Source organism: Dermacentor albipictus, chromosome 10 (assembly GCF_038994185.2).
Source record: "Dermacentor albipictus isolate Rhodes 1998 colony chromosome 10, USDA_Dalb.pri_finalv2, whole genome shotgun sequence".
In the NCBI taxonomy this organism is placed as follows: domain Eukaryota; kingdom Metazoa; phylum Arthropoda; class Arachnida; order Ixodida; family Ixodidae; genus Dermacentor; species Dermacentor albipictus.
In genome coordinates this window covers 19031955-19058851 of record NC_091830.1, presented here as the reverse complement: position 1 = coordinate 19058851, position 26897 = coordinate 19031955, and the positions used below count along the sequence as shown (strand labels likewise).

General features: G+C 45.5%; 1 protein-coding gene across 1 annotated transcript; it reads right to left on the bottom strand.

Moving 5' to 3' along the window:
• Nucleotides 1-5390: 5390 nt before the first annotated feature.
• Nucleotides 5391-15272, bottom strand: LOC139050496 (deoxyribose-phosphate aldolase-like). The gene is made up of 7 exons (XM_070526944.1): nt 15045-15272; nt 14881-14978; nt 14672-14819; nt 13435-13671; nt 11552-11680; nt 8162-8274; nt 5391-6221 (listed from the first exon to the last, which is right to left on the bottom strand). The coding sequence occupies exons 1-7, from the start codon at nt 15073-15075 to the stop codon at nt 6015-6017; spliced, it is 963 nt and encodes a 320-aa protein (XP_070383045.1). The 5' UTR covers nt 15076-15272; the 3' UTR covers nt 5391-6014.
• Between the last annotated feature and the right edge of the window lie 11625 nt (nt 15273-26897).

Below are 26897 nucleotides of genomic sequence, written 5' to 3'. Positions count from 1 at the left end.
TCTTCCCATTGGACTTCTTGTCTTGTCTTGTGGCCTTGAGAGTGGCGCGTACCCACTATGGGGGATTGGCCAAGAGGCAGGCGGTTTTCCTTTTTCGAACATCCTGCTTCATTCTTGTTCTTGTTCTGCGGTGAAATGGTGCAACCCACCCTGTGGGATCGGCCATGAATCGGGAGGTGAGAGAACTATTATGAATTTTTTTATTAAAATAAAGTGAAATGAATTGTTTTGTAAATGTGAATTAAAATGTCTACTGGTACAGATATGAATGATCAACTATCTATGTAGATTAAAATTACGTGATCATACGAAGTAAAAAAAACTATTCCTTTTGTCTCGCGCAGTTTTTCAGATGGTATGCGCCTTCCTCTTTTTATTAGGAGTGTCTGAGCATTCAGGACGGCAAGTGCTAATTGTGCCAGAAAGGACCAGCAACACTCAAACACATGCTGTGGGAGTGCAGTGTAGTTATAGGAAGGATGACAGTTGCTCCGGAGATCCTGTCGTCGAGGTGGGCCGCCGCTCTGCGCGGCTCAGACCTCGGAATCCAGACGTGGGCAGTCCAGCAAGCCCGTGAGGCGGCGTTGAGGCAGGGCCTTGACGTTCCCCCGTGGGAGACCTGAGCCCGGGTCGCGTTAAACCTTGCCGGACGTATACAAGAAAGTTGTGTCCATGCACCCATCTGAGCATTTCAAATTTAGAATAGGATATAAAGTCTTATTTGTTCGATTTGTTTTCGATTCGAGAATTGACTATTTGATCATGGAATATGCATTTTTCTTCCTAGTATCAGGAATAAAAGCCCTTAAGGGAGCCTCAGGGAAAAACGTCCGATGCAAATGGGGAGAGTTCCCTAGTAGCACGCTTTGTTGCCTCAGTGTGGCCACAACGTTAGCTTCTAACATTGCCTTAACGTGGCTAGCGTCCTCTTTTTGCAACGTTAACGCAACATACATAAGACAACGTTGAGACAATATTGCTCCAATGTTACATCAACTTTCAGTCAATGTTAAAGCAACTTCTGGAGACAATATAAATGCAACATTGCTACACCTTTTTATTTGCACACATGCAACGTTCCCACGACAATGTCACTGCAATATTGCCGCAATGCTGTCATAACATTTCAGAAACTTTGAGACCGCATTCTAAATCACTGAAATATTTCAGCTGTCAATGGTTGCTGGTCAATAAAATAATCTCGTGAAAGGCTAAACAGTCTGCAATGGTATCCTCATACCACAACGGTTACGGCAGTTTAAGGTCGCAAGAATGAGCAACTGACCATTACTCCTTGCTACACAGTGATGCGGTGCTGAAAAAGACCACTTTAGAGCAACGTTATCAGCATGTTGCTTGGTAACATTGCAGCAACATTATCTAATGTTGAAGAATGTTAGCGCAACATAATACAACATTGGCAATGTTGTTGCAACGTTACAGTAACATACTGTGCTACTAGGGTTACGATTAAATGTCGTAAAAAGAGTCGCTGTTAATACGCAGAGGCATCGGTAAACACAGACAACTCCGGCTGAATAATGTCCAGTCATCGTGTAAGAATGATTGGATCTTAGGCAGCCTACGAATTTGTTGCCTCAATTCAGGCATGGCAAAATGTTCTTTTCCAGTCTCACAATGTTTACACTTGTTTAAAACAATGCACAGTGCTGTTGTATTCCACTATACGTCCATCTTGTACGGTACGTTCTGTTCCCTTGTTCCAGTGCTACAATGCGATGGTACGTCGAGCGTTTCCACGGCGAACCCTAGCCAACCCAATAGTCGTGGGTGAGTGCCGTATTTCAAAGGGCCACTTGCCTTTGAAGGAATCAACATCAAATTGTGTGCGCGTCGTGGACAATTAAGTGCCTGGCGCTTTGGTGTTGTTCCAAAGGTGAGGCGTCTCGGAAGACGATCGAACTTTTCTTTGTTCTTGTGTGCACTGCGTTAAGCATTTATTATTATTTTCTTTCTTTTTTTTTTAGTAAGCTGCCTTCTGGAAGGCTCGAACTGTTATCCGCTAGCCGCGGTCTTTTACTAGTTGAAAGTGCTTCCCTTGGTCGTTATGTTCGTTCATCTTGTTCTTCTGGTTTGATTGTCGTGTTCTTTACTGTACTATTCTCGAGTTCATCCATGATCCTTTGTCTCACCGTATCCGTTCCGGTACGCATCGCACGTGGGCAGATGCTTAACATTTAACCGACGCAAGAGTTAACGCGCCCCAGCGCACGAGGAGACACGCGATGTGTCATGCGCACCGCATAGCGTCGATACGTGCATATTTTGCACTGCAGTTGCATAATATTACACGAGGTAGAACGCCATGTAGCAGATGCACAGGTAGCGGCACAACGCAGTTAAAGAAGGTTTGAAGAAAAAGAAGTTTAAGGTGAGGTATACGAGAAAGCCGGAAAAAATACGTGTTATGTATCTGATGAAATCTAAGCTGGCTAGGTGACCATGTCACCACCGCGTTTCAAAGGGGATGCCATTAAATCGTCCTCATCATCATCATCATGATTAGCATCGTATCGAGCTTCTACCGTGATATCGAGCCACTTGTCAAATCAACCTGATTAGTGACTATGTCGCCGCCGCGTTTCAGAGATGCCACCAAATCATCATCATCATTAGCATCGTATTGGGCCACTTGTCTTGCGATGCGGAATGCGCTCTACATAGCGTCTATACATACGCCTTTTTCATTACAGTTGCATATTACTACACCAGGTGGCATAGGTCACAGTACAAGGTAGACAGACAAGTCTCGAGAAAGAGAAATACTGTGGAGATCTATAAACATTGATCTAATGAAAAACATGTATGGCATACCTAATTGAAGCAGGCTAGGTGACTGTCACTGTCCCATTTCAAAGGGAATGCCATTAAATTGTCATCATTAGCAAAGTCTCCTGTCATATGACATGCAATGTGGCATGTGTGCCACGTAGCATCAATACATACAAGCTATGCATTAGAGTTCTGTTATATTCCACCAGGTGTCCACGCATGTAGCAGTTGCATACAGCAGTTGCATGCTGCATGTAGCTGGACCTGGCTAACTCAAGCAGGCTAGGTGGCTATTTGTCACCACTCCGTTTTGAAAGGGATGCCAATAAACCATCGTTATCATCATCAGCAACAGCAACATACCGTGACACTGGTCAAATGCGACATGTACACCACATAGTCTGAATATACTTGAAGCTGCCTGCTTCTTGGCCAATCCTCTGTTGTGTGTTCGTACCAGTATTTGGAGACAAGACCAGTGTATACTCTTCGGTACACATTATGGTGCCTACTCGCAAGGTACAAACCGCTGCTGAACAAGCGAATCACAGAGCTACACATGCGGCTGCAACCAAGCAACATCGGGCTCAGCAGAGTGCTGTGCAGGGAGCAGGACAAGTCACAGCACAAGCCGCAGCTCGCAGTCGATACCGGGTGGACAGTTCAGATCGTTCTTGTGAAAACAATGCGAAGAGACGTCGCTGCGAGAACCGTTTAGTGTGTGGTACCGAAAATGGAGCTCCTATGGAGCTGTTCCTGCAGCTTAAGGCTGTGTGTTACACAGGTTTCCGACTTTTTTTTCGTCACTTGGTCTGAGCTCCCGAGATGTTTTTCCACAATGTCAAATAAAGATTTGAGTGACTAGTCACTGATTGTTTGGGCAGTACACGGTCATGTGGCAGGCACCTGCTTCCTTTACTGGAAAGGACACTTAGGATGTGTTGCTTCCAGTGAACAGTGCGGCCATTTCCAAGTACAGGTGACAGTCAACTACATAAGAGAAATGTTGCTATATGGGCCCTGGTCCACATGCCCAACTTGCCGATGCTGCACAGAGCGATTAGAGATGCCATAACAAAGTGCTCTCAATTCTGACCAGATGAGGCTCTATGAAGGGTTAATAGAGAACATCAGGACAGTTTAGACTGATGAAGTACTCCTTCAAGTGTTTCTTTTCAGTCAATTGGCTCATAAAGGTTGTTTGCTAACCAAGACAAGAAATGCAAAAGTTTTGATGTAGGTAGCACCAATAAAAAAGCACAAGAGGAGAGAGTAACACATATAACACTAATTTTCATGTGCTTTATTGTTGAGGCATATCGTAGACCATTACATAGGGTGGCCAGCACATGCTCAATGAATTCAGACATCATGCTTTAATAACTTATAGTTTTTTGATAGTGCGATTGAAGGCCTTTACACACGCAGGTCACCAAGCATAGCTGCTATTTCTATTTTAATAATCTCACAATTTTTAACTGGTTCTGTCTAAATTTAGCTGACACCACACACTGCAGCAGAGATGACTGCTGTAGAAATGCATTGAGCATGTACTGCCAGCACTACTAAACGGTGCAGTGTTTGCGTCTGTAAAAGAGGGTTAGAAATTTAGCACTACGCATGACAAGTGAAATTTTTTTTTGTCTGTTTATCATGCACTACTTGCACAAACCACCAGTATTAAACTTAAGCTCTTCGAATTTCTCAACCACACTGCAGCACCAGTACACAAGTGCAATGTCACGAATTTCCAAACATTTTCGCATGCTTAGGCCACATCTGAACACACAGTTCTCAAGACTCGGTGTGTTTAACCTGGTTCTGTGCGCCTGCAATGTAGTCCTTGTTTATTAATAAGCATTTAACTGGTCTTGAGTACACAGTGTCAAAACTTGAGATGTCTTGAGCTGCTAGTGCAGGCGAAGTTCAATGTGGCATCATCCCCTGTATCCCAATTTACCATGTATTCTAGCTCCCAAAGCTGCAAGTCATGATAAAAGTCAAAATAGTGCTTTTAATGGAAAAGCAGTTCAAGAATTTAATACACGGACACAAGACAGAACTGGACCACAAGCGCTGCCTGTGCTCCACCATGGCTTGATTTATTGTGCTGCCTATCTGCCATAAATTCATCCAAACTTGCTCAGTTTACAGCATTGTCAAGACGGACCTTGATATTCCAAGAGTGCAACATACCAGTAAACCTTCACTTAATATTCACGTTTAGTGTCTCTTTAACATGCACCTATATTAATGTACGTGAGCATGTTAACATTGTACACCCATTAGAACATGGCCACCATCTCTGAAATTCATTTGCGGCTCTTTGCTCAGCAAGAGAATTCAGTAATCAGTGAGACAACACTGGGAGCAAAACGCTTATTGACAAACTTTTCTCTTGAATGAATCACACAGCTTAAAGACAACAACAAAAAACAAACTTTAATCTAAGGCGTTAATGAAAACTTGCAAAAATGTCACTGTCACCATGATAAACTGAAGATCGAGGTCTGAGCCTTTACAAAGAAATGCAACAGTTTGCAGACAAGCATGCATGAACCTCGCAAGGATGCCTAATCAAGAAAACAGTGACAGTGTTCATCACAAAACTAAAATATTTTATTGACGTATTGACGTATTATATTGAAATATTGACGAAAATATTTTATTGAGGTATTTGAACAAGTGCAGGCTCGTTAGCTAAATATATTAGTAGCACCAATTTTCATGTAGACCAAGCAAAGTCAGTGTAGACCATACTTGATTTGAGTCGGCAGTTTTAGGGAATTCACTATGAAATGAAACTTAAAACAAATAATGCACATTTATGCAACATAACAGCTAGTAGAAAACTGCATGAATGCAATACTGAGAATGCTCCACATTTTATACAGTTAGTGTCAAAAACTTATGGGACGAGTAACTAAACAATTAAAGGAAATTAATGTTTCCCAAGCCTGGAATTCCCATTTTCTGCTGATTTTCTGGCTGCGAGCGAATACTTAACTGTAATTCAGCTTTCTCATGGCAACCCGTGTCCCACAATCTTTTGACATCAATGGTACACAGAAAACTACACTATATAACTTTTCCACTATGGGAACGCCGCCCCATATCCTATGAACAAGTAGGAATGCAAGGCACATATAAGTTTTTGCATACTACACATGCGAGGAAAACTCTAAAGCAAACGCCGCCAATGTAGGTCTTCTAAGCAAAACTTAACATGCGGGCATTTCACTGAGTGAAGCATAACGCTTTGTTGCATAGTGGAATAGCTGGCGTTCTATATCACCCAGCAGTCCACTTGCACCAATGCGGAACAAGTCCGGGAAGAGCCAATCGTCTCCCAGCTCCTCCTTCATGAGAAACTGCCACAGCAGTGCATCTTTTGCAGTTCTGATTCCACCTGCCGGCTTGAAACCAACCTATAAAAGGCAAATAAGTTGCACAAACATGTCGCCAATGCATTAAAGAAGGTGAGAATATGAAAAACAGAAGCTCTAATACAAACTGTAATCAGTAGCAATCAAAGACAGACGGCACACATTAGAGTGCTGGGAAACAATTTTGCATCTCGATTTTGTTTCCCTCATTAAATATCTCTCTACGCCATAACGAATGTATGCTGCCTCAATCACTAAAACGTACAAAAACATCAATACTGATATCCTTTTTTAATGCAACTGGTTCAAAACAGGCCCCAAGTGCAGCGTGGCTTTATGGCTCAGGGTGTGCTGACAAGGGCCTCTCTACACATGATAAAAATCAGAAGCAGGGGTCAACTCCCCTGCTTCTTCCAAAATCCCCTAATGCATGTGTCAGTCAGTGTGATGCACTGACTGCAAGTCACACACGGGCCATGTTAGCAAAACCTAGGTGCAAGCTGCATCGGTAAATGTTTCCTCTTTTACTTGTGCTTTTCAGCACTCAATTCGGTATAAACATGGTCTTCTGGTGAGCCTGCCTCCTTTGTGTGCCTGTTATCCCATCGTTTAGTTTTCTGCAAGATCACAACAGTGGCCCCTGCAACCAACCCACACGGATGCAGGAGCTGACCAACCCGCACGACGTTGATATCACATAACCCCCACCCGCGAACTCTTTCCACCTGTCACAAAATCCTGTCCAACACATCTGATGCTAAGCTTGATTTCTCATGCACTTTGAGTTAGTTGTACAAAAAGATGGCACAATTCATTATTTTTAATGCAAAGCATTATATGAGGAGCGCTTAGCAAGGTCACACAAGGTCATCATACATTTTTCAGTTCACATTAAAGAATTAATCTTTCACTTACAAATCCAGCAAAATAATGCTACGATTTTGATATAAACCTAATAATGTGTACAATGATGAAAAATCATGTGGATATATAGAGTAGTTAAATTTTGAAATGTTAACCAAAACTTAATTTCTTGATTTTGTGAAGAGTGTGATGTGATAAGCTGACTTCGGAGTTTGAAACTAGCCAATCTGCATTTCCTATGTAGTAAGAGTCCATTTAAGGTGAATCACATGACCATATAATAATTTGGGGGTCCTGAGTTCTCTGGGCATGAAAGCTACATCACCCAAAAAGAAGTCTGAAGCTCCACCCACTTCATGCGCTAGGGGTGCAGCTACTATGTAGGTAATTGGTATGGAGGCACACGGTCATTGATGCAATGATTGTACGCAGGGTGCTGCATGCCACTTTCCACAGCTGCTTCTACTTTCACACGGATTGCAAACATGCCTCAACCAAAGAAAGTGAGTGTTGCTTCTACGTTATGCGCCAGAACAGCCAGGGATAGGAGGCGCTACCCTAGTCTAATGGAACAGAAGCAAGAATGTTTAGTTCGCAAGGACACAAATAAGGAACCACTATACAATGCTTTGCACTACGATAATGCCACCTACGAGAGTTTCAGCCATGCCTTTTTTGTATGTGAAGAACTGAGGCTTCGTACTGTGATTACAGAGTTGGCAACTATATTTACTAAAGCAAATGAAGCAGTACAAGAATTTGGGTCACCATTACTTTATGACAAGCTAGAGCAACAGATTACATACCTTAAGATCTTTTGCTGTCTCCCGTGCCCAAACGATGACCTACCCTCGAAGAAAATCATGACTGAAGGCTGCACATTTCTTGCTCAACTAAAGTCACCAGCAAGCAGCAGTTAGCGCATTTCATGGTCTACAATTTGCAGTACAAAACATTCCTTGGTATTTCACCTAGAGTTAGCAACGGAGTTCCATGTGCTCAAAATGCTCAAAATAAATTTACCTCAATTAGTAAGCAAATCACCTTTTATCTTCCACTGCTTTTGTGTATAGGAAAGGGGAAAAAAACAGGCTGTAGACTTTCTTGGTGTTACAGACCTTGATTTTGGTGTCAGTGTAGTAATCCCATATTGCTCTTGCCATGGTGATTCCAACAGGCAGAATGGCATTGACTCCTTCTTTTCCTGTTGAAGTCTTTATAAAATCGGCTCCTGAACAGACAGTAAAGAAACTCATATGGATTACTGTATCTGAGCCACAGGTAAACACTGCAAATGTAGTCCCACGCACTGAACTTCTGCTCTTTGCATCACCATTCACCCAAGTTTCCAATAACGAAGTGTTTCTGTGTTCTTAAACACTGTTACTAATCATAGTCTAGTCAAATCAAGGTGATCTATGGAACCTAGCTCAGAACTCAGTGAACCAAGACCAGAAATGAGTGAACTGCTTAAACATACATGTTTCATTCTCCCTGCGCACGGGCACACTTGTAATCAACCTGACGGCTACACGTGACTCGTTATTCCAACCATTCACACTGGATGCATTGCCACTGTCAAAGTTAACCTGAACACATGTGGCTCACATAGCAGCCAGAGCTATGGAGCAATGGCTGCTGGGCTCAAGACAGCAGCCCAGGCCAGCATGCAATGCCTGCTGACAGCAGATACAGTTACTGCGGCTGAAACGTGGCAGCTGGCAAAATGACTGATTATATTTAGTACCAAAAAGTGGCAATCACCAGGCTCGAATTTAGTAGCACAACGCCATTGCCACTACGCCACCATGTTGGGGGGCATTTATTTCTATCACTACTCTTTGCACTCAACATTGCGTTCACACCTACATTCCTTGCACTGTACAGCCAAAAGGTTGTGACATACTATATGTAGAATGCGGGTTCAAAATAGAGGAGAATGGCAATTAAAGGCTAGTGTTTGTTGCCAAGTTCTCTTGCACCCTCTTTTCTCCCACAAGTCAACTTGATTAGCACTTGACCAGCTGATGATCGCCATGGCCACATGTAAGAACTTACTCTACCTATGGAACGTCACAAGCTCTTGCGACTCCTGGCTCAAATTATTGCCATGCTCATCCAACTAGTCATTGGAATGGTATCTGCTCTGGCCATTTAGGTACCTTTCACACAAAAGCACAATTCCCTAGACACTTTATGCAAATACAACACAATGCTTTCAATTAAAGCTGGCCAAATGCTTTCAAAAGTTTACCCCAGTAGCTGGGGCGTTCAGACCGAGGCCTTGCAAGGGGCAGTGGTCAACATCTCTGTGCCAGAAAATATAGCACCAACGTAAATGGAAAAGGACAACAGCAACAGACTTCAGCAAGCTCTCTAGACATGAACTCACTTACTGTGACAGCAACACTCTCATAGCGTTACACTATTTTCGTTCTAACAACTATTTTTATGTGATGCACATGTCGTATTTGTCCATTACACTGAAGCTTTCTGTGGCCTCTGAAACATACACATGCACATGCAACTACCCTCACTCAGTGGGGTGCACCCAACCACCCACGAATTACCCAGTGTCAAAGCGGTGCAATAGTGTAGTGGCCAGAGGGGGACATCCTTATCAGGTCGACCTCAACCTCCCAAAGTGAAGTGATGTTTAGAAGAGGTTCCAGTTGGCAGAAATTGGCACTGTTGACCTCAACTTCATGCGTTATATTGAGGTTGAGTGAGGTGAGATGCTTGGTGAGGTTGGGTTTTGAGGTCAATCTGTTCCGCAGCTGCTTACATGCATGCCTACTCTTCCTGAAGGAATGAGCCCACAGTATTGATTCCGTTTTCCCGTAACATAGATTTTTGCACCTGGGAAAGCATGTCTACATGTAGGCATTAGGCCCAAGCAATTTGAATGGCACGCTCTCATGGGTGACGTTACCTAGGGGACTCTACTGCCATGCCACGGAAATGCTCACTATGTGAAGGATGCTTGACACGGTTTGTTAACCTCCCCTGATGGACTTTTCAAGTTAGCACTCCAAGGTAGGGTATATTATAGTACACTATTCACTGCAAAACTGAATGGCGGGAGTCACCACCTGGCAGATTGTCGGAAGTATAAATTACACCTCAAGTTCTGTGTTAGCCATCAGTGTGCACATGTGCTTGTGGAGCTTGTTTATCTTGCATATACTTCCATCTGTAATTGTTTCACAACTATCTGACGATGATCAGCAGCATTTGACATTGCACTGCTGTCTCTACACTGTAATAAAGTCAACGTTTGTGTCTCGTGCCTCCTGCATGGTCAGATGCATGCTTTGTTATACACAGGCATTTAATGTCTGTTGTTTCCCGCCTCTTTGAGAATATTTCTGAACGCATCATTTTATGCCATTTTCAGGAAGTTAAGCAGTTGCTGCAACGAACTACTGTTGTGTTATAGCACAGCAGTAATGCATTGCAGCAACTACATAACTCAGTACAATACTTCTAGCAAATCTGCTGACGAACTATAAGTGCTATGCATACGATAGGTTGGCCCATTTGAGATGCCTAATGCCCCTAAGTGCTATGTGCCTGTACAGCTTTCCCTCAGTGCTGTGCCCACATTGGCACTGCTCTGGTTGAGCGCAAACACTTCTCATGCCTGAAACTTGCGTCAGAAGCACCTCAAAGCTCACAGCTACATACCATCTTATAACTCATCTGCAGCACTGCCAAGGTACGAGGCAATCACAGGCAATATCCTTACTGAGCAGAATACAGTTCCGGGCACATCTTTCCCAATTAATGGCTGGATCACGGAGATGCGCTTTTGCTTGGTACATATGCTACAGTTGTGACATGTTAGGACCTTCCCGCATGCATGTCATATACCACGAATTCAGCAAGCCGCTGAGCAGACGACACAGCGAGGATGAACGCATCTTGAGACGCATTCGATCTTCCTATTGGCTAGTGAGCCCAGCAGCTTCCACAGCACTGCGACTTGCAAAATGGAGTAAACTCTTCCTGGCTATTTTGATTTGCACTGCTGCATATGACTGACACCTGCTTTCAAGTGTGGTCCATTAGAATGATAGTTTACCCTGACATCTTTACAGTCAATGAAATCGCCTTCCATACCATCAGCAGCTTTTTTTTCTACTGGACACCATCTGCTGAGTCATGGCCAGTAGTAACCGTGGAAGCGTTGCATGCATACATTGCATACTGTGTACCCACTGCGTTATTGTATGCAGATGTATGCAATGTCAGTAGAGCAGGTTATGTACAAAAAAGTGATAGTGAGGCATGTCATTAGTGCACCCGTTAACCATGATTGCTTCTGGAGGCCACACAGTGGTGCTGCAGCTTGCATCTGCAGTCGGTAAAATCAAGTGCTGTGTGGACTATTGCATGGATGGTCGGTTAGGCATGCGATGGGTTAGACTGGAGAACGATGAAACTGCCACAGCCCACTGTAAGGCAAATCTGGTCAAAGAGTACAGGAGAGTGTACTAAGGACTTACCAGCCATCATGCAGACCATGCTGGCAGCGTAAACATTTCGGAGCGATCCCAGCTCACCAGTGGCAAGGATAGTTTTGAGGTGGGCCTCACCACATGCTTTCTTCATGGCACGGACTTCATTGTAAACAGCTGCAAAAAAGAAAGAAATAGTTCGAAATTACAACGTAGAAATTAACATGCGTAAAATCATGTTCAAACTTTTATGCAGACTCTTGTACTAGCATACTTGGGAACATGCCAACTTAAGTATTATCGAAATCATGTAGATGTGTCACAACGGGTGGGAAGGCAGAATAGAGAGTACTTTATTTAATGTTTACCATGAATACACACCTTTTGTAGCATACATACACAGCTTATTAATGAATATTACCTTCAGACAACACACAAGCAGCAACAAACTTGGAACATCAAATACTGATAAGCAATACATGCCTTTTAAACCATAATTTATTTTTCAGCAACTTTGCTGTTGCCGATTCTGTTTGCTTCAGAAACTTGCTTTAACAAACTTGTTTGAAGCAAGTACACCTATGACATATGGTGTCTTGCACTGACACAAGAGGGCAGCACATGTACCTTCACAATTTCCTTTATTTATGCATATTTCTTGCAAAATTAGCATACTCGTCAAATTTGATTATGAATATCTCGACAAATAAGCGGTGTGTGAGTGTTAAACAAAACAGGGTTGCATTTAAATATGATCCTTTTCAAACTTCTAATACAAAAGTATAGTACTATCACAAAATAAAAAGGTGAATTAACAAACTTTTGTTATTTTGCATTTGTTCAGTATACTTGTTTACACAAATTACTCCTGCCGAAGGACATAAACCCCCTGTGCAAGAAGCAATTGTGGAGCTAGCGTAGCCTTTCTTTAATCAAAAATACTAATATGTGGTTTCTCTTTGCAGGCCCTGTATATACACTGCCAAGGAAAGCAGCTGTTGTCCAGCCCTTGTTGAAACACTGGCTCTGAGCTAAGGCTTCCCTTGTGTGCCCACTGTTTTAGCAACCAAAAATGTAATTGTATAAATATTCATTGTGGTGTCTTAGGCAATAAGCAGAACCAAGCCAAGCTGCATTATTTTGGCCATGCGAGGTCCTTTAACATGCACCTAAATGTACACATAGTAAATTTACATGGCCGGAAATGTATCCAAATCCTCCTGCTCAGCAGTACTAGAAAGCCATAGACATTGAATTGACACGGTAGGTCAACTCCCGCCATGATGTGCCTTTCTGCATGTTAACCCAATGACAGAGTCGATACCATCACCTCCTGTGACAAGTAAATAAATACATTAGAGAGTCAATGACATTCAATTCGAAATGACGCATTCAAGGAACTATCCAGTCCTGCCATGAACACTCAAAGGTCTAAAGTGTGCCACTTTCTTCCATGCATTGAAACATTGGATGGGCATTTTTTCAGGCATCAAAAGGGTGTTCATGACTTAATACTGTCATCCGTTCCTTTAACAAAATGCTTGGCACTAGATGCCTTGGCCAACACATTAAACCCAGACATCGCAATCTGCGCTGTGTGCTGTTTAATAGCCAGGGAAAGACAACGCGACAAAAGCAAATTTCGAAAAACCAAATGAACTTTACATTCTCATTTCCGCTTTCATAAAACGTGTGATGTCACATGCTAATTCATATTTGGGTTTCTTGACAATTCACAGGTTAATTTTGTCAACTGTGCTTTAAAGACAGCTTTCATACTCAGCTTCATTTGTTACGCCTGATAGAGTGAAAAAATTCACACTCAGATGGCATTCTTCTGGGCGTGGTTAAAGTAGCTAGACAGCTTTTCTTGATCCAGGATGGACAGCCCAACTATGGTACATGACTAACAACAAACAGTTTCCACTTACTTTCCCAGTCTCCTGTCAATGCAGCTGTCCGGTTGATGACAATATCAATTTCACTGGCGCCAGACTCGACGGCGTACTCTATTTCCTGCAGTCTAGATGGCAGGGCATACTGACCAGTGGGAAACCCTGTGGCCACGGCAGCTATTGGAATCTTCTTGGGTGGTCGGATGGTCTGGAATGCTTTCACACAATCGGCTACTCTTGCAGGGTAGACACAAACGGCTCCAGTCGTGACATCTGTGCAGATAAGGTATACAAAGATTAAGCTCATCAGCTCGATATCTTTTAATATTGGTGTAACAGGGACCCTTAAGATCATAATATAGCCCAACCAGGATTGAATGCCTCGAGCACAATTGGCTCCCTGCTAAAGCTTGTGCAAAAAGAGTCAATCACAATCTCGAAATTCGATCCCAGTCAGACTAGATCACGATTGAAAGTGTCCTGCATGTGCGACTAGGTACAAGACGGCTGGTGTGCAAATCGCAGCTTCCTCAGCGATTGTAGGTATAAGCCGAAATAAATAAATAAATTAAGGCACAACTTTCCTCTGCACTTAAAGTTCCCTAGCAGTTCCTACTTGAAACCAATGTAGCAATAATATTCAATTGGTTTAGCACAATCACAGAAACATCGTTCTGAGCTAAGTGGTTCGACATGTTACAACAAGTAGACTGACAGGTGTTGCACATATCAACGTCCATGTGCATTACCATAAAGCACAGTTGCATGCAACCAAAGAAAGACATCCACAGGAAGATGAACACTTGAAGTTATTAACAGTGTTCAAAGGAGAGATGTCTCAGGCTGTAGCTAACATTTTGATAAGTTAACTTTTCGGAATGTTGGCTACAGCCTAAAATATCTCTTGTTTGATCTCTGTTGATTAAAGGTACATGTATGTCATGAAACTATGTACAATACAGTTTACGTTAAAGTACTCTGACGTCGGCTACGGCCAAAATGCGACATTAAATCCTATAGACTATATATTCATAAGGGCCTGACTTAAGCGTCACATAAGGGTCCTCCCCCCTTCCCCTAAAAAGAAAGAATAGAAAAAAAAATGAACTGTTGCTCTAACGTTCCCCTTAATTATGATTTCGGTGTTCACTTGAATGGGTTGACCGTGCTATAAGCGCCAAGCTGGTAGAGTGCTGTCTTAAACGAGCGTTCCTGCGTGAAACTGCTACACATGCAAAAAGAAAAAGAAACAGCGTTGTAGATGTAGTTATACCTTCCTTGGGTACATCGAGAACCTTTAGAATGTCTTCCCTCAGGGGGTGAGCAGCCTTCGAGCAAAGCCGGTACACGTTGCTGTAAGTATCGTCTCCCGAAAGTGTGGTCAAATCGATGCACGTAATCGCCCGCAACAGCCAACCCGCCTGAAATGCAATAGACTTGTTATTAAAATTAATCGGATCCAAAGAGCACGTTGGCGTTTACCTGAAACTCCTTCTTCACACATCGGCGTGTGCTGAGAAGCGAGGCCCGCTGCAATGCAGCCGGTAGATTGACCTCCACTCCGGCGAACAAATCAGGATCTGAACACACAGTGGTACAGCTTTTTTAGCGGAAAGAGCTTGCTGCAAAATAAACGTATTGCTTACCGAACTTGCGGCCGTCATTCCGGGCTTTCATTTTGGCGCCAAACAAATTTCAAACTTCGTGTTACTTACGGTTTCTTTTTTATTGAGGAAGTGATCACAAGGAACGGTGTGAATGCTCCTTTTTTTTCACGTCGGCTGTACCACAAAACGTCCAAACAGACGCCGGCAACGCGATAAGAAGTGAAACAGCCCGGAGTGACTAGATGCCAGAAGAATTTTTATCAACTTTCTTTTGCGGGCTGAAAAGTATGCATGTGGCGCCACCTCGCGCTCTCGACACGACCCAGTAACGAAAACTTGGAGAATCGCTTGCAGAGGGCACTACCGATATCACACACGTGAAACCAGCTGGCAGCTCGTCAAACCGTCAAACAATACGCATGGACCAGCGGTCCATACCCGCGGTATCGTCATCGAATGTCTTCGTAGAGTATTAAACGTTAAGAGTGGCCGCTCGCGCCGGTTCACGGCCGAGCTAGCTTTGTTGATTGCGGCAGGTGGCCCTAGAAGCATCCCCAGCTGCGGCCATGGCTAGCAGCTTTAAAATGCGCTTGAGGATTGTTGGGTTCTTCTGCAAGCGTCGGCCCGGTGCCCGGGCCTGCCGAGGCGCCGGGCGCTGTGTGTGCTAGTCACCACGGAAAACGCACAAATCCCCTCCGTTTGCACCGCTACGGACCGCTAAATCTACCACCGCCCCGAGCCGCTGACGACGACGGAGCGCACCAAGGTGCAGTCGCTGGCTTCCTGCCTGTTCATGCCTCCACGCTACGTGACAGACAACGAAGGCTGGTCTACGGCGGCTCCTCGACGACCAAGGTGTAAGCCAACGGAGACTTTTCTAATTTTGCGTCCCTCTTCCGGTCTGCAACCATCCACACTATGGCCCGTTGTGCTCCACTTTGCCGTGAGTCGTGCAGCCCGCCTCACGGACACTGAAATCCTATCAGTTTCTACTATAATTCACGTCTCAAAGAACCTTGCCAACCTCCGTGTCACGGACTTAAACACCCTCCCCAGCTGTCTGTCATCGAATCAGTGAACATTTCTAACCAATTCTTCCATATTAAGATATACGAACTGCCTCCCCATCACTCCTGCAAAAGTGTCATACATCAAGTTGAACCCCACACTTCATCGACGGACCTCCTCAAACACCTCAACGCTCACACCTGGGACATCTTGTCTGCTTGCATGATGGGCAAGACCAGCACAGCCCTCATTGCATTTCGCGGATCCCATGGCCCATACTACAAGAACGGGGCGCAGCGATGCGCACCTCACACCCCCAAGGTGCAGTTCTGTCACACATCTGGTCATTGGTCACTGGGATTGGTTTGTCCATGCCGTGATTTACCCCGCTGCAAAATTTGTCACACTGACATCCCAGATCCTGAAATACTGCACGGGTGCAAGCCTGGCTGTCGAAATTGTGGCAAAGTTCACGCTGCCGATGACCCTGGGTGCGAGGTAGGTCAAAAGGCTGATCTTGCTGCCTGCAAGGCCGCCTACCTCAAACGGCTCAGCCTACGTGAAAACCTATCTACCGTTCACTCCTCTGACAACATCAACTCCGCATTCTCAACAGCCCCTTCAGGAGTCGACCGCACCGCCCAAAACGATGAAACAAGCGGAACCCAGCAGCCACAACTCCGCTCCCAGCCTTCACGAACTCGCCGGTAAGCCAACCACCCCTCCCTACCCTCTCCCAGCTACCTCTCTCCGTACCCTAGCCAAACAAAATGCACAATATTATTACCAAGCCCTGATAAAAACTATTGTACCTTATCCCCCGAATGCATCCTGTACACTTACTATCGACCCAGCCCCTGTAACCTTACTGCCAGCAACAGAAAACATGGACGAGTCCAATCCTCCTCCTCGCAAACAACCCCATCTTGATGACGGATTTTCTTCCCCTTGCTCACATGTACCCCTGATCTCAGGAAGCAATATTCGCCATCCCCAGCACCGCTCAACTGAAAGCAATTGTTGCAGTCGACCTCGTAAATTCTTTTGATAACGTCCGTCATGACAGCATGCTAGAGGAGCTCCAAGCAACAAACTGTTCAGCCAAGCTATTTAACTACATCGATTGCTTTCTTTGCAGCCGCACATACTGTCTCAGCTTAGGCGGTGTCACATCATCAAACTACGGCTATCCCCAACGTGTCATTCCACAGGGCTCTGTACTGTCGCCCACTCTGTTCAACTTCGCCATGTGCCATATACATCGAGCACTTGTCACCGTCCTAGACTTACACTACACTATATGCAACGATGATATCGCCCTATGGGTGAATCTTGGCTCGGCAGGACGCATACAAGACACCCTGCAACATGCTCTAAAGAGCATACATCATGCTGCTACCCACATCGGCTTCTGATGTTCCTCCACCAAATCAGAACTGCTACCAGTCAATAACCAGCGATGGCAACTGCCACACTATAAAACTCGAACGTAACGGCCTCCCTATACCACAGCCTAAAACTATTTGCTTCGTGGGACTCCACATCCAGCAAGATGGTAGTGGCTCTACCACTGTCAATCACCTCCTAAAAGAGGGCGAGCAAGTTCTCGGCATGCTCCGTCATATTTCCAATTCCTCACATGGGTTGAAAAAAACAGATATTTTCAGACTCTGCGACGCCCTATTAATATCCCGCCTCCGCTACCATCTCCCGTATACTCGACTTGCACAGTAGCAGAAAACCAAGTTGGACACCTTGATATGTAAAGGCACCCACCAAGTTCACTATGGGACTTCCCCTTAATGCCAGCAACCTGTGCCTGCTCTAAATGGGCTGTTGCAACACGGTTGGTGAACTTGTGGCTATCCACAGACGCCGTCAGGAAATCTGCCTTCTTCTCAAACGACAGGGACGGCACATTCTGACGCAACTAGACCACTGTGGACAAACGTGTTGCCGCAGGTCAGCTAGATGTACTAAGCAATCACCCAAGACAGACAGGAACGAATTTATACACAGACAGCAGACATGGGACTAGACACAAACTAAATACAGATAGTAGATAAAACAGGGGAGCCACACTATTGTCGCTAATCTCCGTTCAGTTCTGCACCACTCACAGTTCCAGTGGTAGCCGATTTGAGTTACAGAGGTTGAGTAGCGTTCGCTGGGGCATAGCTCTGCTGCAAGTCGCTACGACAGTGACGGGAGCTGGGGCGCAGCCTGGCCTCGGCGGGTGAGGAACCGCGATGAACGCCGTAGTGCCGCCTGTCTCGGCAACACAGGAGCCGGGGCGCAGCTTGGTCTCGACAGGGCAGCATGGCGATGAATGCCGGAACACAGCCTGCCTCTGAAGCGTGAGGAGCTGGGGCGAAACCCAGCCATGGCAGGACCTGCCAGGTAGCCTCGGAGGACAGTGCTGTAAGCTGGGGCGAAGCCCGGTTCAGCGAGGCAGGACCAGGGTTGTTGGGAGGTGGCCCACTGCTCGATGTGCAGTGTCCGGCGAGAGCTCCCTTGCCCTCCTGCTCTGCTCCGCTTGTCAACCCCATCGCTCGAACCGATCTCGCGGGACCCGTGCAGCAATCACGCGCACACATGCTTTTCGGCCCCGCACACTGGCACAAGCAGTGATATTGATGCCCGCGCACTTCAAATGCCATCCTCCTACTATAGCCACTTTGTTCCACGTGCCCCCCCTCTATGCGAAGCTACACTCCCCAGTACCTACTCGCTCACAACTTCACGTATTGCCACTGCCTCGGCACATGCATCCACTACTAAATTCAGCCCGACGCACCCAACGCACCCAACGCACTGCATACTACATCTGCTACACTGCCCGCAATCTACACCGATCTTAGCTTTACACAGATGCCAGCATGTCTGGGACACATACGGCCATAGCTGTCACAGATCAACATTCGCATGTCATGCACACAGCCGTTCTTCCTCCCATGGACTCATGCACAGCGGAATTGCATGCCATAGCCGCAGCCATACCTATGCTCCTTCAGCTGGGAGAACACCACACATGCTTGTTGAGGTCAGACGCGCCTGACCGCTGCTCCACGGCATGTACTTCGGCTGAACCGCTGCCCCCAGCCAGGCGTCCCCGAGGTACCACAAGCGGCACGGCTGGCCTCGAGACCCCGGCGGCTCCGGCTCTCCAGCTTTGTGCATTTTGATCAGAAGTTAATTGGACCAAACCAAGAGACCCCACTGAAAACGCTCGAGCAGGCACCGCACCATCCAAAGCATCACCTTAGTGAGTACTTCGGTGATTTGCACCATACTCTAACCAACGTTGCCACATCTCTGATCACTGCGTTTGAAAAAGCAGCTAGGTCAAACGATGCCACAGCTCGGTAGGCCTGGCCAGTCAGTGCACAGCATGAACACAGACGAGCCTGCAGGCGACACCGAAGAATCTGCAACTCCATTCACACTGGTCACTTTGATCAGATGCACACAAGAATCGCAGGACATTGTCTTCCATCTCGGAAACCATATCAGCCTAGCTATTGCATTGGCATTCCACCTCACAAACGATGTAGTCACGGCCACCGTAGTGACTTCATCAGAAGCCCAGGACCTCGACATCCATATCAGGCACACCCAGAACTTCATAATCGCTTCCACAAAGCGAGAATCAACATCGATGAAAATTCTTGCTTTGCACACAGTCATTCACAACGTCACCGAACACCAAGCCACAGCTTACAAAGCCAGCGAGCCAGGTAGCGCTCGTGGAGTAGCTCAAGGACTACCAAGAGAGATTTCAGACGACAAAATTAGCGTCACCGTCAGGGGTGCCGAACTTCTCAGAAGACGATGCTTCGTCAAGAGTGAATGCGTCCTGATCACAGTAAAAGGCCCAAAGCACCCGTGCGTCGCACTAGTGGGACGGGCAGTCACAACGGTGGCTCCCTACAGGCCCAATGCAGTACAGTGCACATTATGCCACATCATAGGACACTGAACGGGTGTCTGTCCCACAACACAAGACTGCATTGCATGTGAGGGATGCAACACCCAATTCACCCCGGGATATAACCCTAAATAAGCACCCCACGACTGCAACATGAAATGCATAAATTGCGAAAGCACGCACAGCTCCCGAGTCCCCACCTGCCCAAAAAAACAAGCCGCTGACAAGGCCACCCAAACAGCTGCCTACAGGAGAGATAATCCAGAATCTTCTAGACCAAAGCCCAAGCGAAATCAATTGCAGGCGAAGGGATAACAGCCTCCGCACAATACCAAAAATAATTTTCCCCACATAACCACTCACAACCGCTTCGCAGGGCTCGAAGAAATAAAACAAATAAAAAATCCATCAAGGTGGATCTGCAGACACAGGGTAACATTCCAAAACAAGCAGAAAGAACAAAACAATGTGACAAAACTTATGCCTTGACAGCCCGGACCATAAAGCTCAAGCCCATGCGAGGGGACATCATACGGCCTCAAACACCGAAAACTGCGGGACCATTACAGACATTCAAGAAAGGGCCGACGTCCACTCGACAACTGCACCAAATAGCCATGCAAGAAAGACCATCCAAAGACAGAAGTGAGGACCGCCCGACCAACCAACCATCAAGGCCACAACCCATGCAGGTAAGTCAGTCAGCCACTTTGACACCACACGACAGCCATATTCCCAGCTACATTACTGACATCTTGTACAGAATCGACGACATAGAGAAATGGGAATGCGACCGTGACCAGGCACATGAACTCATCACAAACCAACTCACAGTGAGCATAGAACAATTGACCTTGTGCACTGAGCGACCTTATGCTGAACTAACTTCACAAATGAATATGCTAGTAGAGAACATTAGTACTCAGACGTACGGTAGAAAGCATGCAGCAATTTATACATGCACTCGAAACACAACAATGACGTCTTTGCAAGCGAACAGACACTACACCAACCAAAGGCCCCAGCAAGAAGGCCACACACAACACTGACAGTGAATCTACACACGAATATGGCCAGCCTTAAAATAGCGACACCCCCCAATACATTAAACTCAACCTCAAGTCACGCATCACCCCTGATAACAATCTGACCAGCTGTAGAGGCATTCTTTGTAAAAAGAACAACTTCGCTTAATTCATTCTCACAGCACCACACAAGCCAGATGTTATCACCTTGCAGGAAACAGCAGGCCCAATAACCTTTCCAGGATACACCGCCTACTGAAACCCAAGCATTACACAAAAACTAAGAAAATGCTCTCTTGGCAAGGAAACAACACCGTCGACTCACACTCCTGCTATGACAACCACACTTATAGCGAACAAACACACTACGACCCAAATTTCCAGACTCCATTAACACGGCCACATTAGAAACTGTACACACGCGCAGCTGCTTTTACAGAACGTACGACCTAGATGTAATAACCACCTATCGCTCTTCAAAAGCACTGAGGTATAGTTCACAATGGCACCAACACCTCAACAATTACAGCAAACGTGATACCATCTGGTTGGGAGATTTCAATAGCAAACACATAGAATGGGGCTACACCTTTAACAAACCCAATGCAAAACATCTACTTCTCTTCGAAGAATAATACTTCAGCCACTCTAAAGCATCACCCAACACAAGCACACAGGAAACTCGGTAGAACTTGACACCAAGTCAGACCTCACCTGGACATGAATAACACGAACCGAAATGGGAAAACAAACAGGAAACACTCAGTAGTGACCACTGAATCATCACTACAAGCATCACAATACCAAAAAAAGAAACGCAAACGCACAAGCAACAAAGGATGCCCAATTGGCCCTGATGCTCTGACGGACTGGACAAAATCCAGAGCTACTCTTGAAAACCTTACATCATCAATGTGGGATGAGTGGACACACAATGTAACCTCAACCTAAACGAAACGTACCGCCGCCATACAACGGACAGAAGAGCTCCCCAAAGTATATGGTCATCTTCTGACCCTCTTGGACAAGCTACACAAATTAGCGAAACAGTGGAAAAGAAATAAACAGAACAAGCAACTACAAAAACGTATACAGGAACTCGCAAAAGAAGCTAAAACATATGCCGATAGCCTTGCCGCCTCCAATTGGCTACACACATAAGAACAGGCAGGTGAATCACTACACACGAAAAATCCTGGGACACTTTTCGCAGGCTTCTGGGGCAACTCCTGCAAAAAAATCATCTTACCGAAATCCAACTCGCTCACAACATAACAGATGAAGAGCTGGCCAAACAGCTTGCAGACGTTTTTCTTTTTTTTCGACGGCCACCTCACAGCCAAAAACACCACACTTACAAACCCAACAAAGCAGCCTACCACACGAGGCAGATGCACCGTTCACAATGCGAGAGCTTCCTACATCAGTTAACACCAAACGCAACACAACCCCAAGAACAGACGGCATCACTAACAAGATGCTGGCCAATCTGCCGGCGAAACAACAGAAAAGACTTCTCGAATATATAAACACAGTTTGGGAAACAGGCGAGATTCCACCAAGCTGGAAACACGCCTCTGTTGTACCAATCCCTAAATCTGGCAAATCACCCAACAACCCAAAAGATTTCTGACCTGTATCACTGACCTCATGCGCAGGCAAAGCCATGGAAAAAATGGTTGTATCATGCCTTCACTGGCCCCAGGAACGACACCAAACATTAGACCTGAGAGTCATAGGCTTCCGCCCTCATATAAACACACAAGACGCTATGTATATGATATACCAAGATGTATATGCCACAGAATGTACTAGCCAAATCAGAGCAGTGGTAGGACTTGATGTCAAGAGTGCCTTCGACAATGTCACCCACCCGTATTGCTGTACAAGGCCTCCAAAGACTTAAACCAGGACCGCGCATGACAGAATACATACACAACTTTCTTCACGATCGCACAATCAGTGTCAAGGTAAATGGAGAGGAATATCAGAAGCGTTATCTCACGCGGAGAGTACCTCGGGGATCGATATTATTTCCGATTCTCTTATCCATGGCCTTGGACAGTGTCAACGCACAGCGGCAAAATGTACCCGACCTAGGGTACAGCATCTACGCAGACGACATTACACTATGGGCACATGCAGGGTCTCCAGGTGACATCGAAAGCACACTACAACAAGTGATAAACGTCATACACTCCCATCTCAAAGAAATTGCTCTTTCCATCTCACCAGAAAAATCAGGATATATCGTAGTTACGAACCAAAGAGGTCACTTAGCAAACCACTCTGCAGCCTCATCCATCTCCGAATTGTAAATGAACCAATTCCAAGATGCACATCAATTCGCATTCTCGGATTCCACAACCAGGATGATGGCAAGGCCGACACTTGGATGCAAAAAAACTACACAAGAACTTCAACTCAAACGACTGCTATACCGCATCACACGGAGAAACGAAGGAATTTGCGAGCGCAATCTATGCAGAATAGTCGCAACATTTGCAGTACTCACCATTCTATACCTGCTGCCATACCTTCACCTCACAAAAATGCAGCGCATGAAGCTGGATAACCTGTACAGACAACTCGCCAAAATCACTTTAGGACTTCCAAGGTACGCGCCAAATCTATAAGCAAGCCAAACCGACATACTTCCAAATCTTAGCAGACCATCGGACGCCCACACAGAATCCCAAATAAATAGATTGAAACGATCACACCAAGGTCAAGCGCTGCTTAAAGATCTTAGACATTCTAAATACAACATGCCTCAAATGAAGCTCCCACCTCTACCGTGGCAAGCACTTCACAACATTCACACGCTGCCAATCCCCCACAACATGGACCCGCTAACAGACCAAGGAAGAAGACAAGCGCGCGCAAAACACGCCCAACTTAACCCTCCGGACACAACTGTACTACACAGACGCATCCTCGGGTACGAACCCCACAACACACCGCACGGCGATATAGAACGCGCGACCAATGTGTATACCCAAGGCATGTACACAGGCCTCCCTAGCAAAGCAACAGCTGAAATAGTGGCAGTAACTGAAGCAGTCACAGCACCACAGCACACACACAACAGCATCCTCATTCGCACAGACAATCAAGCAGCATGCCAAGCGTTCCTCACGAGAAACCGGCCCAACTCCATCCGCGAAACCCGGCATCGATATACGACGAATAACCTGGCACACCACATCACTATTCAATGGGTACCTAGCCACTGTAACATCGAAGGAAACGAAAAGGTCCACGCTCTATCCCGCGCAAATATTCCGGGACCTCCTCTTCAGTGGACAGACGCACTCAGCTTACAGAGTTAAAACAAATAGCTTCAAATATGCAACGCCTAAAATTAGAGGAATGGCATGAACAAGAAACTACTCTCCCAGCTGCACCACACTCGACAACACGCGAGGCCGCTGCCACTTGGCGCCAAGCCCAAACGCAAACACACGCCCAGGGATAAGGCGCTAAAGAGCGATAATGACTTATAATTATCTGAATGTTACCAGCGCATTTGACGCCGCCCTCTGTAGTACTTGCTTGCGTCACCGCCTTGCGTCAATTCACCTTGCGCCGCCGTCTACAGCAGTCCCTGTCGTCGCAGCCTTATCGTTTGTGTTGGTCGGATCAAGTTTCATAACTTTGATAATGACACCTGGCTGCGTGGAGGTGAGCAAGTGGCACACTGCTTATACTCAGACAATTCGCAGAGGAGTTTCTGCGTAAATTTTACAGCGAAGTTGTTAGCCTCTCGCTGGTCGACATTACTCGTGTCGATGTCCGTGGGCAAAATGTGGGCCGATCCCAGAGGTAGTGCGATACCGGGCCGACCCGTGGTCGTGGTGAAGCAGGCTTCAAGACCTCAGCAAAGTGAAGAGTGCGCACATTCTTTAGAATCGCGAATACCACATATAGAACAGCATTAGTTTCAACAAGCAAGCGTAAAGCAAGCATCCGAATTACATAATTGATGTGCTTCTGATAACAATGCGAAACACGTAGCGCACCCCCGCGTCCGTTTCCTGGTAAAGGTTACTGATGCGCAAGCTGCCATGGCGACGGCAGCTTACGACGTGGAGAGTGACGTCACTAGCTTTCGTATATAAACGAACAAGCCTAGCAACTGATTTCATTGTTACAGTTCGGAATCCTGAGGAGCAGCGTGAACACCAGGAGTGGCTAAGGAAAAAAAAAGAAAGGGCAATACGACCAGTGGTGGCGTGCTGGCACAATTACCGTTACTATAAAGCAATAAAGCATTGTGTACCGCCCTCAGCAGTTGTAGGGGGTCGTTTTCCACACCTTCGCCAAACATCCACTTTCGCAGGGCAGGAATGGCGAGCCATATTTTTTTTCTTTTTTTTTTGCGGCAGTGTCCGAGCCGCGAGACACGCTCGAAACAATGACGAAGTTCAAAAAAATAAAAATGGTAATGAAAGGGTTCGTTAAGCAATGCGGCCTATGAACGCATGCCGTTCGGTGCAGAGTACTTTATGTTAATTTATTCAAGAAGGTAGCGCGCAGCCACTTAAAAAAAAAATATAGAGCTCCAGTTTTGCAAAAGAAATATGGCTATTTGTAAAGTCTTGCACGTGCAACATGTTAATTATGACAATAATGCGCATTCTCTCAACCTCTGTGCCATGTGTGCTCGAGCGTTGTTAGTTGTATTGCATTGGGCTGGATATACGTGTTTTGATGTTTTAATTGTGTATGGAGTCCTTACCGTAGAAAGTTACTTGTTTCTTAGCATTTATGGAAGTGCAAGTTCCCGTCACAGCTATTATTTTTGATGACACACTTTAATACCAGAGACAGTCACTGTGTTAAATCAGAAAAATTGCATTACACGAAGGAACATCCACATTCAGGAACGTTGCAGGATCCAGTATTGCTTACCTTGTGCCTCTGTCGTTCAATGTATTGCAGGAATCTCCACTATTGTTTCCCCAGATTCTCTACAGCCAAAGGACATCATGCATATTCAAGGGTGAATTTCCAAGTATCAGAAGACGATTGCGAGGCTTTGAAGACAGCAGGTGAAGAGCCCCAGTACAGTCGAAGTGCTTAACTTACTGACGTGCCAATATCTTGTAGCTGTTTAATGAGGGACTCACTGTATGTCAAATTGGAGATGGTGACGTTGGTGCGTGCTCAATTGTTTTGCAGCCATTTTATTTTGGCACGCAACCGTTAACATAATTCTGCTACTTTAAATCACCCTTCTTCGTAGTCGTAAGTACAAGAAACAATCGTATTTTTTCTTTCACAGCAATCCCATTCTGAGTAAATTATTACTGTTTTATTCGTGTAGTTTCTTCTTTACAATATCTGCACATGTTCAACGCGTCTTGTGTGTGTTCTTATGCTTGTGTAAAGTTTATTGCAATCACGCTATTTCCGAGTATTCTCCATTACGTTTGCATTTCGCAGTTTCTTCCCGTTTTCCCGTATCTGCCACGTTTCTCACAATTTCCTGCAATAAATTCTTATCTGCCGTTTTCGTGTTTTTGGCTAACCAGCCCGCTGAATTATCGATATTGAAGGAAGATGGCACATTTATTTACAGTACTCTTTTTGGTGTGAATTATTAGAGGTACAATGTCACAAACGATGAAGTTCTATTTCCTCATTAACAGTTGGCATGGTTGTTGCGCTAATTTAGATAAAACTAACACAGTGAAACCACAGCTTTGTGCGCTCGTCGTCGCAACATATAAACAGCGGCGCTAGCGCTTGAGTGATGTCATCGATGCATGCAACGTTACTGGTCGCAAAAAGACGGAATGGGGAGAGGGGAAGAAAGGAAAAAGTTAGTAGTATCCTCCGAGATTTGGCGGCGCGTAGCAGACATCTCGGAATCTTTTGACCAGAAGTTTCCCACAAGCTTAATCTGCAACCGTTCTACACCTGCAT